We start from the raw sequence: 15,059 nt of genomic DNA on the forward strand, positions 1-15,059 counted from the left end.
GCCCGGACAACCCCCGCCCCTAAGCTCGGCTCGGCGCCGTCTCGGCCCCGCACCCCGGGCCGGCCCTAGGAACCCGTGGCCCCGCCCCGTCGCGCTTCCCGCGGCCTCGGGCAGGGGCGGGGCCGCGCGCGGAGCCTACCGGGAGCTCGGGGCCAGACCCCGCCTCCGCCCGCCCGAGCCGGCCAGAGCCTGGGCGAGACCCGAGGCGCGACCGGAAGCGGCAGGTGCGTGAAGCCGGAAGCGGTTTCTCGGAAACGTGGGGCTGGAGTGGGCCCGGGGCTTCGCGCGGGGACCCTCGGGCGCGGCCTGTGGCCGGTGCTTGGGGTCGGGATCCGAGCGGTGGGCGGGGACCAGGGACCCTGAGGCCGGGGACGCCGGGTGCTGACCTGCCTCCTGCACGCGGGATAGTAAAATCGTTAAACGGAGCGGCTGCCAGGAGTGTACTCGCCCACAGAGACCCAAAGGGCGGAGTAAAACATGCACGCTAATAACCGTGTGAGATTCTGCGTAAGTTACGTACTGAGTGGGCTGGCAAGGTTTCATGAAGGCGCTGGACCTGCCTAGAACGACAGGTGGGACGGCGGTGCTTTTTGCTTTGTGTTCTGTGATGCAGAAGAACGTTTGGCAGTGCAAAATGGTGATCGCAAAGTGTCCCCAAGAGCATGGAAATAATTTTTTGAGGAAGACTCAAAAAATTAATTATTAATGGATCAGAGTAGATATATGCAAATTTACTTTAAATATGCAAAATTTGACTAAGCTTTCAAAACGTGACTATATCCTGTCAAGTGAAGCTTGAACGCGTTATCATTCAAATGGGGGCCTCATCTGCTACTGGAGCATGGAATAGGAGAGGCATGCATTACCCAGATGAATGCAACCCACCTTGAGGAGAAAGAGTTCCCTGGCTTCAAAAGTAGGATCTCTCCACAGCTCAGGAGTTGATGTGGCTTCTCGGGACCCATCTCTTCAAATATTGCAATCATATGACTCATTGCCCTTGTTCTGATTCTGTGTTAACCGAGCAAACTTGAAGGTTAATAGGCACATCAGTAGGCCTCTAGAGAGGAGTTGGATGGGCTGATCTAAAGATCCATTTGCTATCCTGTCTCCTTGTAAAGTAATAAATTGGCATTCAGGTTTTTTGGACATCCTCCTCTTTCCACTCTTTCTCACTCTTTGTATGATTCTTTCTCATCCTCCAGGGCGCCGTTCATATGGTACAACCTCACAGGGGCCTATTTATTTGTTTATGTGTTCGGGTGCTTAGGACATTTCTGGCACATTGTGTCAGCCTCATTCCTTCAACTCTGTGAATCTTTGCTCAAATGTCACTTTTTGTTGAGGGCTAGCCGGGCATCCCCGTTTAAAATCACGACCTAGTTCATCTCATATACACATTTTTTAACTTCCCATTCCTGGCTTAATTTTTCTTTTTTCTATATCCCTTCTTTGTTCAGTTCACCGGTGAATCCCAAGTGTCAGAAACAATGCCTGGCAGATAGTAAGGTGCAAGATTTGCTGAATTGATAACCATGTGTTTCCTTCATGGCTGTGTGCCCAGTGCCAAGTGCAGTGAATGAATAGAGGTACCGGGAAGTGGATTTGACTCAACTGATAGAGCGTCCTCCTACCACATGGGAGGGAGGTCAAGGGTTTAAACCCAGGGCCTCCTGACCTGTGTGGTGAGCTGGCCCACGCACAGTGCTGATGCGCGCAAGGAGTGCCCTGCCACGCAGGAGTGTTCCCCGTGTAAGGGAGCCCCATGTGCAAGGAGTGCACCCCATAAGAAGAGCTGCCCCACACAAAAAAAAGTGCAGCCTGCCCAGGAGTGGTGCGGCATACATGGAGAGCTGATGCAGCAAGATGAAGCAACCAAGAGACAAAGATTTCTGGTGCTGCTACAAGAATGCAAGCAGACACAGAAGAACACACAACGAATGGACACAGAGAGCAGATAATGGCGGGGGAGAGGAAGAGGAAAGAAATACATTTTAGAAAATAAATCTTAAAAAAAAAGAATAGAGGTATTCCGAGCACTGTCACTTACCTGATCTCATCATTTTGGAACCTAACAAGATTGTGATTCTGACCAGTTAAGATCTTATACCAGAGTAAATGCTACTTTGATGTGTCTTGGTTAGGAATCCTTGTCATATGGTGTATAGAGTCTGAGCAGAAGCACAGAGATAGGATGGGAAGGCAAGAACTCTACAATAAGTTAACAAGAGCATTTCTTTCCTTTTTTTAAAGATTTATTCCCCCCACACACACAGTCTGCTTTCTGCGTCCATTAGCTGTGTGTTCTGTGCTGCTTGTCTTCTCTTTTAGGTGGCACTGGGAACCAAATCTGGGACCTTCTGGAGTGGGAGAGAGGTACTCAGTCTCTTGCGCCACCTCAGCTCCCTGGTGTGTGTTTCTCATTGTCTTTATGTCATTCTTTGTTGTGTCATCTTGCTGCACCAGCACTCTGTTTAGGCCAGCACTCCTGTGCGGGCCAGCAATCCATGTGGGCCAGCTTGCCTTGACCAGGAGGCCCCAGAAATCCAACCCTGGACCTCCTATATTGTAGATGGGAGCCCAATCACTTGAGCCACATCCACTTCCCAGCATTTCATTTTTGCCAGACATACATGCTTTACTCATATTAGCTCATAGGATTCTCTCAGCCATTCTGTGAGGTAGGTACATTGTACACATGAGGCAATTGAAGCAGCTAGAGGTTAAATGCCATGCTGAAGGTTTATTTGGTTAGTGAGTGGCAGAACCGGGATGGAAATGCAGGCTCTTGCTCATCTTGCTATCCTGCCACACAGTGCAAATGCAGACAAGAGTCAGAGCCTTAACCTTAGGAAAGGTGTGCCTCAAGGTCCCTGAAAACACCAGAATTCACAGGCACCCTCCAGTCTGTTAGTGTCAGCTGGGAACTCTTGGCCACCTCCTATCCCGCCTATTTGTTCCTTGTTCTCCCTTGGGTCACAAGAAGAGGTAACCTTTCAGCTGTCAAGGTTGCCTCCCTCCCTAAAGTCTGGATCTCAGCACCACTCACTTCCTTGGTCCCATCTCCTTCTGTCCTGGCTTTCCTCCTCTTCCAGCATCTAAACATGCTCAGGCCTCTGGCATTCTGATTCCCTTCCAACTGCTGCCATGTCTTTTCCACTTTGGTTTTTTTTTTTCTTCTAAAGATTTTATTTATTTCTCCCTCCTCCCTCCATTGTCTGCTCTCTGTGTCCATTCGCTGTGTGTTCTGTGTCTGCTTGTATTTTCATTAGACAGCTCCAGGAACCGATCCTGGGACCTCCCGGGGTGGGAGAGAGGCGATCATTTCTCTTGCGCCACCTGATTTCCCCGTTCTATGTCTTCTCATTGTCTCTCCTCTGTCTCTTGTTGCGTCATCTTGCTGTGCCAGCTCTCCACATCCACTGGCACTCCTGTGCAGATGTCATTCCCATGCCGGGGTGGCACCCCCACGTGGACCGGCACTCCACGCAGACCAGCTTGCCTTCACCAGGAGGCCCTGGGCATTGAACCCTGGACCTTCCATATGGTAGACGGGAGCCCAGCTGCTTGAGCCACATTTCCCTCCACCTTGTTTTTAGAATTCACTCCTTGTCTCCATTTTTAGGACTCCCATTCACTCAGCACGCTGTTCCCTAGTTCTTGCCATGATCACCAACAGCCTCGTTGATGGTAATTCTGCTAGACCCTTTTCAACCCTCATCTTATTTGACCTTTCTGCAGCATTTGACACTGTTGACTGTCCTGCCTCCTTGAAGCTTTCATAATACCATCATTTTAAGTTTTCCTTTCCTTCTATTCTCAGGTTCCTGTGGGAACTCCCCCTCCTTCCTCTGCCTGCCCCTTAAATGTTGCTGCTCTCCAGGGTTCAGTTCCAGGCCCTTGTCTCTTTCACTGAACTCTCTGGACAATCTCACCTCCTCCTGTAACACATATATTCAGCTTGGTCCCATTGGCTGTTGGGTACCCCCTGGACTCTCAAGTTCAGTACGGTCAAAATGAACCTATTATTTTCACCCCTAACCTTCTCTTCCTGTGAAATATGTCCAAGGGAATGTCACTTCTGTGCACCCATTTCCAGCCAGAAATCAGGGCATAATATTAATAAAATAGCTGACCTGTATAGTGTACTTTCTATGTGCCAGGCACTCTTCTGAATGCTTTACATGTATTAATTGTTTAATCCTGGTACTATGAGCTAAGTCCTGTCATTGTGCACCTAATACAGATGAGGGATCTCAGGCACAGAGAAGCAAACTAATCTGCCTTAAGTCACTCACTGGTAAGGGGCAGAGTTGGGATTTGAACCCTGGCAGCCTGGCTTGAGCTTGTAATCTTCATACTATAAAGGGCATGATCCTTGACTTCTCTCTCACCCTGGTTCAGCCAGTTGCCACGTATTTAGATTCCCCATGCTCAAATCTCTGGGTGTTGTCCCAAAGCATGATTCTGATCTCCCTGCTTTCTTAAAACTTCAGCGCCTCCCCGTGGCCCCCAGGGTAAAATTCAAGCAGGTAACAGATGAAGGCTCTTCATAATCTGACCTCGACTTCTGCCCTTTTTTTTTTCAATCTCTTGCAAATCCTCATTTTTCCACTCTTACTACTAGCCATCTTGCACATCTTAAGTATCAGCCAATGGAATTAAATTCTTTGAATGGGTCATGTTCTACTTTTCCTCCAAGCTGCTGCACATCGCTGTAATTCTTTCACCCCTTTTCACCCCTTTTGTTTCTCAGTTTAAATGTTACTACTTCCACTACTTAGAGGATTAAATGGCCTTCTAATGTACTTAACACCTCTCATACCACTTATGACACTATTTTAAAATTATTGCCTTACTTGCTTTTTAGTATCTCCACTAGATAAGAGTTTCTTGAAGGCAAGGACCAGTCTACCTCTTTAACATCTTTCATATCCCCTTCTCTGCTTGTCTGCTACCCTCATCACACCTGTGTTCTCTCTAGTCTGAACAACTATATTAGTCCACTAATTGGTGTCCTGCCCCTAGTCTAGCCTCTCTCTAATCTGAACTCAACACTCTTGGCTGAGGAAGTTTTTGTAATGGTAGATTTAACATTTGCTGGCTTAAAATGCTTCAGTTGAGACCAGCTGCCCTTAGAAAAGAGTCCAGCTGTCTTAGAATTTCCTGAGCTTGTCTCCTCCTCTCCTCTGTCCCTTTATATCCCCTACTACCTTGCACCTAGTAGGCACTCAGATTCTTGCTGAATGAATGAGGGAATGTATCAAAGTTGGTCAAACAGAACCAAGAGCACATTGATTAGCCAAAGAAATGCATTCTGACCGCAGACTTCCTAGGACAGTGTAGCCTTCGGCTTCAGTGGAGCTAGGAGACTGATAATGGACCTGTACCCATGGGGAGGGCATCCCCAAGCAGACCTTACTCTTAAATGACGTTTTACCTTTGCATATGCTTGAAATATGCTACTCCCATCCACCTAGGAAAAGCCACCAGATTTCAAGGCGCAGTTCAAGAACCCCTCCTCTGTAAGCCCTTCCTGACCTTTTTAGACCAAGGGAGTGTAAATTGGTTCAACTTTTATGTAGAACAATTCATCAAAATATATGGAGTGATGAAAACCTGAAGACCCTTTAACCTAGCAATCGCACTTCTAGGAAATTATTTGACTGAAGAATTTGGCATAGTTACGGACTTTAATAACCCACCCTGCCCCAGCTCTTCAACCTAATGGAAAAGTGCAATCATCCTGACATACAGGATTAGAGTAAAATGGTCTATTTAAGGTCATAGCTAGTCAAAGTTCCTTCATTATTATAGCTAGGATTTTCAACTTTTGCCACCAATCATTTCACCAGCACAGCTAACAAAAATAATATGTAAAGTACCCAAACATAACGAATTTGTTCAGAGCTTTTCCATAACCCTGCGTTCTCTGACCGCCTCTCTCCCTGACCTCAGGAGACCTATCCTAATTTAATATTGATCTAAATAAAACAGTTATTCTGCCAATCAAATCAAAATCCCAAAGACAAAAATAGTAATTAACTAAAGCTTTCCACAGAGACTTTTGAGTGTATTGTTACAGAGAAAAACTTTCTACAATCAAAAATTACAAGCTGAGAGACTGATCGAGTAAACTGTTTTACATCTGACAATGGACTGTTACACAACCGTTAAAGCTGACATAAAAATACATTTAATGTTGAAGGAAATATTAGTGTGGTTCCACTTTTGTGGGGGAAAATGTGTGTGTGTGCGTGTACACGTGCGTGCACTGGAAAAAAAAATGAGTACACTCCAAAATGTTAACTCTCTCCAAGTGGGATTATGGGTTATTTTATTTTCTTGTTTTTTTCAATATGTGTTTTCTTATTTTTCTCATTCAACGTATGTTACCTGTGAATTAAAGTTAGTTTGTTTTGCTTGGCTTTGCAATATATTACAGATGTATTTGCCCCAGAAGTCTTGTTTGAAAAATCTGCTCCCTTACTCAGTTTGAACTGAAATTGTTTGAGGTTTGTCTTAATTCATTTCCTTTGAGTACTCTGTTGTAGAGTTACTCAAGGTTAATGATAAGGCTCAAGACAAAATAAAGCAATGTATTAGATACTTAGAGAATTAGTTTGGATTAAATAACCACTGACAGCTTGAAAAGATAATTTTCCTTTTTCAATCAATTAATTTGTTTGTCTCCCATTTTTAAAAGCATGCTGATCCCATTTTCAATGAAGAATTACTTCCAGTTACTTTGTAACCTCAAGATCCCAGCTGCTGGTTTTAAAAACAGGGTACAAAGGGGGCTCATTTTACAGTCTACTTCCAATAATGTTTACCAAAACCTGGCTATAGAAGACTGGATCCACGACCATATGAACCTAGAAGGCAAGCCAGTTCTTTTCCTTTGGAGAAATTCTCCATCTGTTGTAATTGGTAGGCACCAGAATCCCTGGCAGGAGTGTAACCTGAATCTGATGAGAGAAGAAGGTATAAAACTGGCTCGGAGAAGAAGTGGAGGAGGCACGGTCTACCACGATATGGGAAATATCAACTTGACTTTCTTTACAACCAAGAGCAAGTATGATAGGATGGAAAACCTGAAATTAGTTGTAAGAGCCCTGACTGCTGTCCAGCCTCAGCTGGATGTGCAGGCTACGAAACGATTTGACCTTTTACTCGACGGGCAGTTTAAAATCTCGGGCACGGCATCCAAGATTGGCCGGACGGCTGCCTACCACCACTGCACTTTATTATGCAGCACTGATGGCACCGTCTTGTCTTCGTTGCTGACGAGCCCTTACCAAGGGATCAAGAGCAATGCCACTGCTAGCATACCTTCCATTGTAAAGAACCTTCTGGAAAAAGATCCCACCCTGACCTGTGAGGTGCTGATGAATGCTATTGCTGCAGAGTATGCTGCTTATCACCAGATCGATAATCACATTAACCTGATAGACCCAACGGATGAGACTCTGTTCCCAGGGATACATGGCAGAGCCAAAGAACTACAGACTTGGGAGTGGCTGTATGGCAAAACTCCCAAGTTCAGCATAAGCACTTCCTTTAACGTGGTCTATGAACAGTCACACCTGGAAATTAAAGTATACATAGACATAAAGAATGGGAGAATTGAAAGCTGCAATATTGAAGCACCTGAGCATTGGTTGCCGCGGGAAATAACTGACAGATTCAATTTAAGTTTTGTTGGCAGTAAGTTTTGCCCAGTTGAAACTACCATGCTGGCAAATATATTCCTTAGAACCTGTCCAGAAAACCATGAACTACACAGTAAATGGAATTTTCTATGTGAAAAACTTAAGGGAATAATGTGATTAAAATGTCTCAATACTGACAGTTGTGATGAGAAAATAAAAATTTTAAATGTTCATTTTACATCTTTTTAAAATAGGCTTACCATCTTTCAGTAACTTTATTATCTATCCTTGTTCTTATTTTCTACTGGCCTCTAGGTTACTCTTTTTTTCATTAAGTTTAATACCTGGAATACAGATATTTATCTTCAACTCCTTTCTATGTGTATACCATATCACAGTTAATTCCTTGTTTCCCTAACCTCTAAGGAATATAAGCCAGACTTCTTGCCACCTCTGCTACTTTAAACTTTGCAATTCACCCTTTTAATTATATCTTCCTATCTATCCATCATCTCCCACTAAATTAAGCTTACCTTACTTTTCTAGGCCCTTGACTCTTCCCTAATACTCCTTCCTTCATTTTCCTTCCTGCCCAGCCTGAATTATTTGAAATATATTGTGCTTTTTACCAGCATGCTTATTTGCTTCTTTCCCTTTGCCTTCTACCATACTTAGCTTTTTTTAAAAAAAATCTCAACCATTGATTTTTTTCCTCCTATACTTAGGATGGCAGCTAATGCAAGAGAAGAACTCCACATAATCATGCAGACTAAACCCTACTTCATATTTATCATTTTCAGCTTGCGCCCTTTGTTGGTGTCAGGTTCAACTCGTCTCTGGTTGACTGACTTTCATTCTCCAGGGAGCTTATTCCTCAATAGCTCCACTCTTCTCAAACTCAGAATGCCACTTCTCCTACTATTTTTTTTTTTAAACCTTGACTCATAATTTACTGAAAGAGTTGAGGCCCTAAGAAATGAGCTTCTTCAGGCCCATATTCTCTACCTCACCATTTCTCTTTCCATTCAATCTCAGAGAAAGAAATACCTCCCCTTCCAAAGTGAGTCCCCCTAATTGTACCCTGGGTTTTGTCCTTTCCAGCCTGTGCTTGGCCCTCACACTACCAATTACATTTGTATGTTTAGGAAGTACTGGGGATTGAACCCTGGACATTGTACATGGGAAGCAGACGCTTAGCCACTGAGCTACATCTGCTCCCAATGAGTTGGTTTTTTCATTTGTTTGTGAGTGAACAACTCACATCTCCCCTTTCCCCAGAACTCTCCTGCTCAAGCTCTGACAGTTTCTCTCCATCTCTTCATTGCCAAACTTCCCCAGAGGAGCAGCACTGTCAAACTTTTCCTGTCTCTACAGTTCTTTCATCCATATAGTCTCATATTTATACGGTACCCACTTGGTGTTTATTGAGTGTCTACTTTGTGCCAGATACCACTTCTTGTTGAATATTTCTGGTAGGTGAAAGAGATGATAACATGGAGTTAGCAGTTTAGTGTAACAACCAGAGTAAAATGAGAATAAGAAACGCACATTGTACCGCAGCGCACACACATTTATATATACCTGAACACATTTTCACAAAACAATGCTTATCCTTTACTATTTGCCTCTCTGATACTTTGAATTCTATTTTATTTCTTCTTGTAAAGATTTATTTTATGGGCCATTAATAGGTCAAAACCTGCAGTTTGAAAGAAAAGTAGTGGGAAAAGTAGACAAGCCAAATCAGACAATTACAAAACGGGGAGTCTAGGAAGGAAAAATCAGGCTGTTCTAATAGACAGTAATTGGGGCTACCTGGCTAGAGCTGTCAGGGAGAGGACATTTAAACCGACCCTTGAAGAACGCACAGTAGGGTGGGAAGGCAGTGTTCGGGGTGGGATCGGCTATCTCTTGCTACGTGACAACCTTCGTGTGGCTTAAAACAACAACACTTGGTTTTGTTAACGAATCCTCAGCGTGAGCAGGGCTCTGTGGGGAGAGCTGGTCTGCCCCGCACCAGCTGCGCTCAGCGGGCGGGAAGCACCTCCTCACCCCGCGGCCACTGGTGCTGGAGCGCAGCTGGGCAGTCACCACCTCGCTCAGCAGCGCTGCTGGGACTCTTCCCGCGTGCTGGCTGCGTGCCAAGAGCGAGCGACCCAAGAAAGCCGAGCAGAGGCTGCCCTTGCCTCTCACGACGTCCTCTGGAAGCCACAAGGCACCACCTCTGCCACGGGGGGCAGACACAACCGAATGCCAGGGGAGGGAGCAGAGGCCCCCGCCTCCCGATGGGAGACTGTCCCATGTGCTGCGCTAGGGCCTGAGCTGCTGGCTTGGGGGCCTTCTTGCAGCAATTTGCCGCACAGGTCGAGAAGGCCGCATCCAGGAAGTCCCTAAGGAAAAAAGACCTGGTCTATTCATGGCATTGAGTGGAAGATGTGGGACCTGCGGGCGCTGGGCAGGTGAGATGTGCCAGCCGTGGGAAGTCTTTTCAGAGTAGCGCTGGCTTGTGCTCCAGTGCCTTGGGAAGAGTTTAGCAGGTTTGTGGGCTGCTCTGGAGAACAGGGGAGCCTGCGGAAGACAGGAAGCAGGGGACGTGGGAGTCCGCGAGAAGCAGTGCTGGTGGCGGCAAGTGGACGGGGCTGAGGCACTTGCCAGATCAGCGTTGGTGCCCATTCTCGGAGCAGCAGGAATTTCAGGACCCTGAACACGTAGCTTTGCCCAAGACGACAGAACATCACATGGATTCAGTCCTCCTGGGAGTTTTCTTGTAGCTCAGGGGATCTAGGCCCCCCCTCCAGCTCTCCTTTTTTTTGAGAAAGGGGAGCAAGGAGTAGATACAGTTTTACCTACAACTGGTCGTCTCAAAGTGGGTGTAGAGTACAGTGAGAGGATTTTACTGTCATGTTCTCCTGGAACAAACCTGACTGGCAGTTTAGCTGCTCTTCACTGGAGGCCGATTCAATGGGCAGGGCCTTTCGTTTTTCACAGCTATGTTCAGTAGCAAGTTAGCACAATTTTGAAGAGATTTCTCATGTACCTATCTCCCCCCACCCCAGATGGTTCCCTCATCTGTTTGCTCATTGTTTGCACTCACTGTATCCTCCTTGTTTTTGCTTTTTGTCTGCTCATTTTCTGCTGCTCGTTGTCTGCTCATTGTCTGTTTTTTCTTTAGGAGGCACCAGGAACCGAACCTGGGACCTCTGGGGTGGGAGGTGGGCACTCAACTGCTTGAGCCACATCTGCTCCTCATGGGCATATTTTTAAGCATTATATTAAGCATGCAAAAATTAGTTTTTGAGAAAGAACCTGATATCATGTGCTTTAGTGCAATTCTTCAGGTGAATGGGGTCAAAGGCACCAGTTTCCAAAAGGGAAATTTGACCAAGCATCATTTGAACATTTCACAGTATATTTTACGAGCATACCTTCAGTGATGGCTTGCATATGAGGATGAAGGAAAGAGAAATCAAGGATGACTTCTCGATTTGATCAACGGAATGGGTAAGGGTAAACATGGAGAATGAGGGTCTGTGTTAAAAGTTCATTGGGGCATATTTGTATTTGAAATGTTTCTGTGTTTCTGATGCCAGAATAAATGTCAAATATGACACTAGAGCTCCAAGAAGTTTTGGCTCAATTTACACATTTGGGAGTTGACAACACATAAATAGCACTTCTGGGGATTTTTATGTGTTTGCATTCCAGGATTTCTCAGTTGACCAAGAAAAAGATATGGCCACTAGAGGGCAGGAACACACAAGCGATTTACTCAGGGCACTTGAGCAAGTGTGCCAAGGGAGGGCAGGCTCTCAACAGGAAACCTTCCCAAGGTCAGCTGCTGCACAAAGAGCCAACAGAGAGGAAGCCGGGCAAACTCCTGGGGGAGAGAGGTGCCGTTTCATAGGGCATGCAAAGCAGAATAACTCAGAAGCTAAAAATTGCTTATTTGGACTTAAAAACAAGAACAAACGACTGGATGTGTAAGAATTCTAGTTCCATGCAGGTAAGTTTTTCTAATGACGTGAATAACATCCAGGACTGATTCACAAAGGCCATCTTTCATTCATGATTATAACACTTGTTCATCTGAAGTTTAAAAACGTAAATGTTTAGCATCCAAGTCTCCTTCCTATGTTTGGGAAATCGCCACCTTATGAATCTCTACTCCCCCGTGGAAACTCTCCCTAGCCTGCCTTGCAGCTAGTGTGTGGACGCCTGCCCCTTGCTCTGCCAGGCAGGTGCACCTGCTCCAGGCTGAATTGGCAGCTAGTGGTGTGGAAGAGCAGGGATGGTGCAGCCCTTCTCTGGCAGGAGTGGCAGGAGCCGGGCAGGGGCATGACAGTGGGCATGTGCCCAGTGCCAGGGATGTGAATGGCGCAGGTTATGGCATCCGGCCTTGTACCGGGGGCAGCAGTGGTTTCCATCTGAATTAGTTCTGTGCTCTGATCCTAGATGAGATTTTCCCCTGCAAAGCTTCTAAATCTGAGCTTATAGCTCTTGTGATGGTTTGAGCTAACCATTCTCCTTATCTCTTTTACTTACATCAGGTAGGAGGAGTTTCTATTGCTTTTCTTTAGATTTAATTATTTCTATTTATTCTCCCCACTCCCCTTGCTGCCTGCGCTTACTGTCTGCTCTGTGTCCATTTGCTGCGCATTCTTCTGTGTCTGCTTGTCTTCTCTTCTCATCTTCTCTTTAGGAGGCACCAGGATCCTGAGACTTCCGACATGGGAGAGAGGCACTCAGTCCCTTTGAACCATCTCAACTCCCTGGTTTGCTGTGTCTCTTTTTTGTTGCATCATCTTGTGTCAGCTCGCAGCGTGGGCCAGCTCTCCGTGGCACGGGCCAGCTTGCCTTCACCAGGAGGCCCCAGAAACTGAACCCAGGACCTCCCATATGGTAGACAGGAGCCCAATCGCTTGAGCCACATCCATTTCTCTCTCTTGCTTTTTACCAACATAATCACTTGAGAGTGTACAGACAGAAAAAGAGAGTGTATAAGGGAATCTGATATTTAAAAGGTAGCAGGGAGGAAGAGATAGAAGTAGAGGAGATAGTGTTTCGTGGACATTGAGAGTGTCAAGGGTGGTCGGCTGTGTCAAATGACCCTGAGAGTTAAAGCGTGCCCCCTAGAGATGACGTGCAGGTCACTGCTGGTCTTGGTAAAAGCAGTCCAGAGGTGTGACTGCGGTGGAGCCAGGTGGAAGTGAGCTGATGTGACTGGGCAGTGAGGAACTGGGAGGGAAAAACTATAGATCAGGGGTTCTTAACCAGGGGTCCATGAGCTTGAATTGAAATTCAAAAAAAACACTATTCTTGTAGGGACATGTTGGCTCAGGTGTGATAGTTATTAAATAATACACAGTTACAGGGTGGACTTAGTAAGGGGTCTGTGGTTTTCACCTGACAGGCAAAGGGGTCCGTGGAACAAAAAGGATTAAGAACCCCTGGTATAGAGAGGACTCTTGCAAGAAGTTGGTTTATGAAGAATGAAGAACGAAGAAGTAGGGTGGACTCTGGATGAGCAGGCACGCGAGGAGGATACAGAGAGGGAGGGATTACTAAAGCACCAGGCCCTTGATGAGATAAAGGGGGCGAGAGCAAGTTCACCTACTAAAATGGCCTTTAGGAATCTTAACCCTTTTTCTAGTTATGAACTTGATGTCATATGGTTTGTGTATGTGTATGTGTGTAACCTATTTATTAATAGACAAGGCTTGCTTCTTCTTGGACACACCCATGGTGTGACCTGGCAGCCGGTGGTCTTGGTGTGCCGGCCGTGGACACAGGGCCCCCAGACGTGGCGCAGCCCTCTGTGGGCCCGAATCTCCACCAGCCCCTCCAGGTCATGGACCACTGGCCAGGACCTGGCTGTATTTCCCATCCCACGTCTCTGCCTGTTCAAGAACCAGTCAGGGATCTCATACTGGCCTGGATCTGCACAGGGGGGAGCACACGTCCCACCGCGTCCTCAGCGAGCTCTCGCCCTCATGGGGAGGTCTGTGTCTGCTTTCGTCATGAGCACGCCGTCGCCCCACGCCTTAATGGCAGAGGTGGCAAAGGCAATTTTCCACTGCCTGTGGATACTGCAGTTAAGCTCTCGCAAAACGTGCTGGCACTTCTTGGGGACCACTAGAAACATGGTGGCGGCGTGCAGGCCTCCGGTGGAAGCTGTGCTGTACGTTGTTTTGTTTCTTTGTTTTTTTAAATATATTTCTCTTCCCCCACCTCAGTTGTCTGCTCTCTCTATCCATTCGCTCCATGTTCTTCTGTGTCTGCTTATATTCTTGTCAGCAGCACCAGGAATCTGTGTTTCTTTTTGTTGCGTCATCTTGCTGCATCAGCTCACCGTGTGTGCAGCACCATTCCTGGGCAGGCTGCACTTTCTTTTGCGCTGGGTGGCTCTCCTTATGGGGCGCACTCCTTGTGCATGGGGCTCCCCTATACGGGGACACCCGTGTGGCACGGCACTCCTTGCGCGCATCAGCACTGCGCATGGGCCAGCTCCACACGGGTCAAGGAGGCCCGGGGTTTGAACCCTAGACCTCCCATGTGGTAGGCGGACACCCTATCAGTTGAGCCAAATCTGCTTCCTTGTGTCATATGTTTTTAACTTTCTTTACTCAAGCTTCAAATATTTACATAATCAAATCTTTTACTCTTTTCCTTATAGTTTTTGAGTTTTACGTTTTGCTTTGGAAAAGCCTTGGTATATTTAGGAAGGCTTTTAAACATGTATTTGGATTTTCCATTTAATTACCTCTTTAATGCATTTTGAATTATTTATATGGAGTAAGGTAGGGACCTAATATTATTTCTCCCATCCATTTATTGAATAGTCTACTCTTTTCCCACTAGTTTGAAATGACATCTTCATTATATTCCAAATACCTATATGCGCACACACACACCTATGTTTCTGGACTCTATTCTCTGATTTGTTGGCTCCTATACTCATACATTTAAAAAAATTATTGTAGCTGTATATCTTTATAGTCGGTCAGCAAATCTCCTAGTGTTAGTCTCCTTTATCACTTAACTTATAAATTAATTTGGGGAACTGACATCTTATTGTTATTAAGCTTCCCTTTCAGATTATTAATTTGTCTTTCCAGTTATTCTGGTTTTCCTTCACATCCTTCCATAAAGCTTATAGTTTTCAAGGCTTGCACATTTCTTATTTAAGAGTAGTAAACTTGCCCCTGGTAGCCTCCTGATGTTCTAATACGACCCAGGGGTAGAACTTCAAATATCTAGAATGGATAGCTTGTCCATAGAGTCTCTTTCTGAAGTATCATTATTGGTTAGCCAGGTACGCAGATTCATACCCATATGCTCTAGAAACCAGATGTTATTTTAATGTGGAAGTAGCAAGGTTTAACAAATGTTCTCCCTGAAGAAAAGCCA

At 45.8% G+C, this 15,059-nt stretch overlaps 1 protein-coding gene across 2 annotated transcripts; it reads left to right on the top strand.

Annotated features, from left to right (window-relative positions):
* Positions 1-79: 79 nt before the first annotated feature.
* LIPT1 (lipoyltransferase 1) lies at positions 80-11,271 on the top strand. Of its 2 annotated transcripts, none has more exons than XM_004474370.5 (2): positions 80-224; positions 6,707-11,271. In XM_004474370.5, the coding sequence occupies exon 2, from the start codon at positions 6,708-6,710 to the stop codon at positions 7,827-7,829; it is 1,122 nt and encodes a 373-aa protein (XP_004474427.2). In that variant the 5' UTR covers positions 80-224; position 6,707; the 3' UTR covers positions 7,830-11,271. The 2 variants fall into 2 exon arrangements, with proteins under 2 accessions (XP_004474427.2, XP_071064836.1); XM_071208735.1 differs by lacking the exon at positions 80-224 and adding an exon at positions 439-507 and having other exon boundaries at positions 6,707-7,885.
* The last annotated feature ends 3,788 nt before the right edge of the window (positions 11,272-15,059 follow it).

Source organism: Dasypus novemcinctus, chromosome 17 (genome assembly GCF_030445035.2).
Source record: "Dasypus novemcinctus isolate mDasNov1 chromosome 17, mDasNov1.1.hap2, whole genome shotgun sequence".
Lineage (NCBI taxonomy): Eukaryota > Metazoa > Chordata > Mammalia > Cingulata > Dasypodidae > Dasypus > Dasypus novemcinctus.

Coding starts and splice junctions, on each gene's coding strand:
- LIPT1 (XM_004474370.5), top strand. CDS start 6,708: ATGCTGATCCCATTTTCAATGAAGAATTACTTCCAGTTACTTTGTAAC.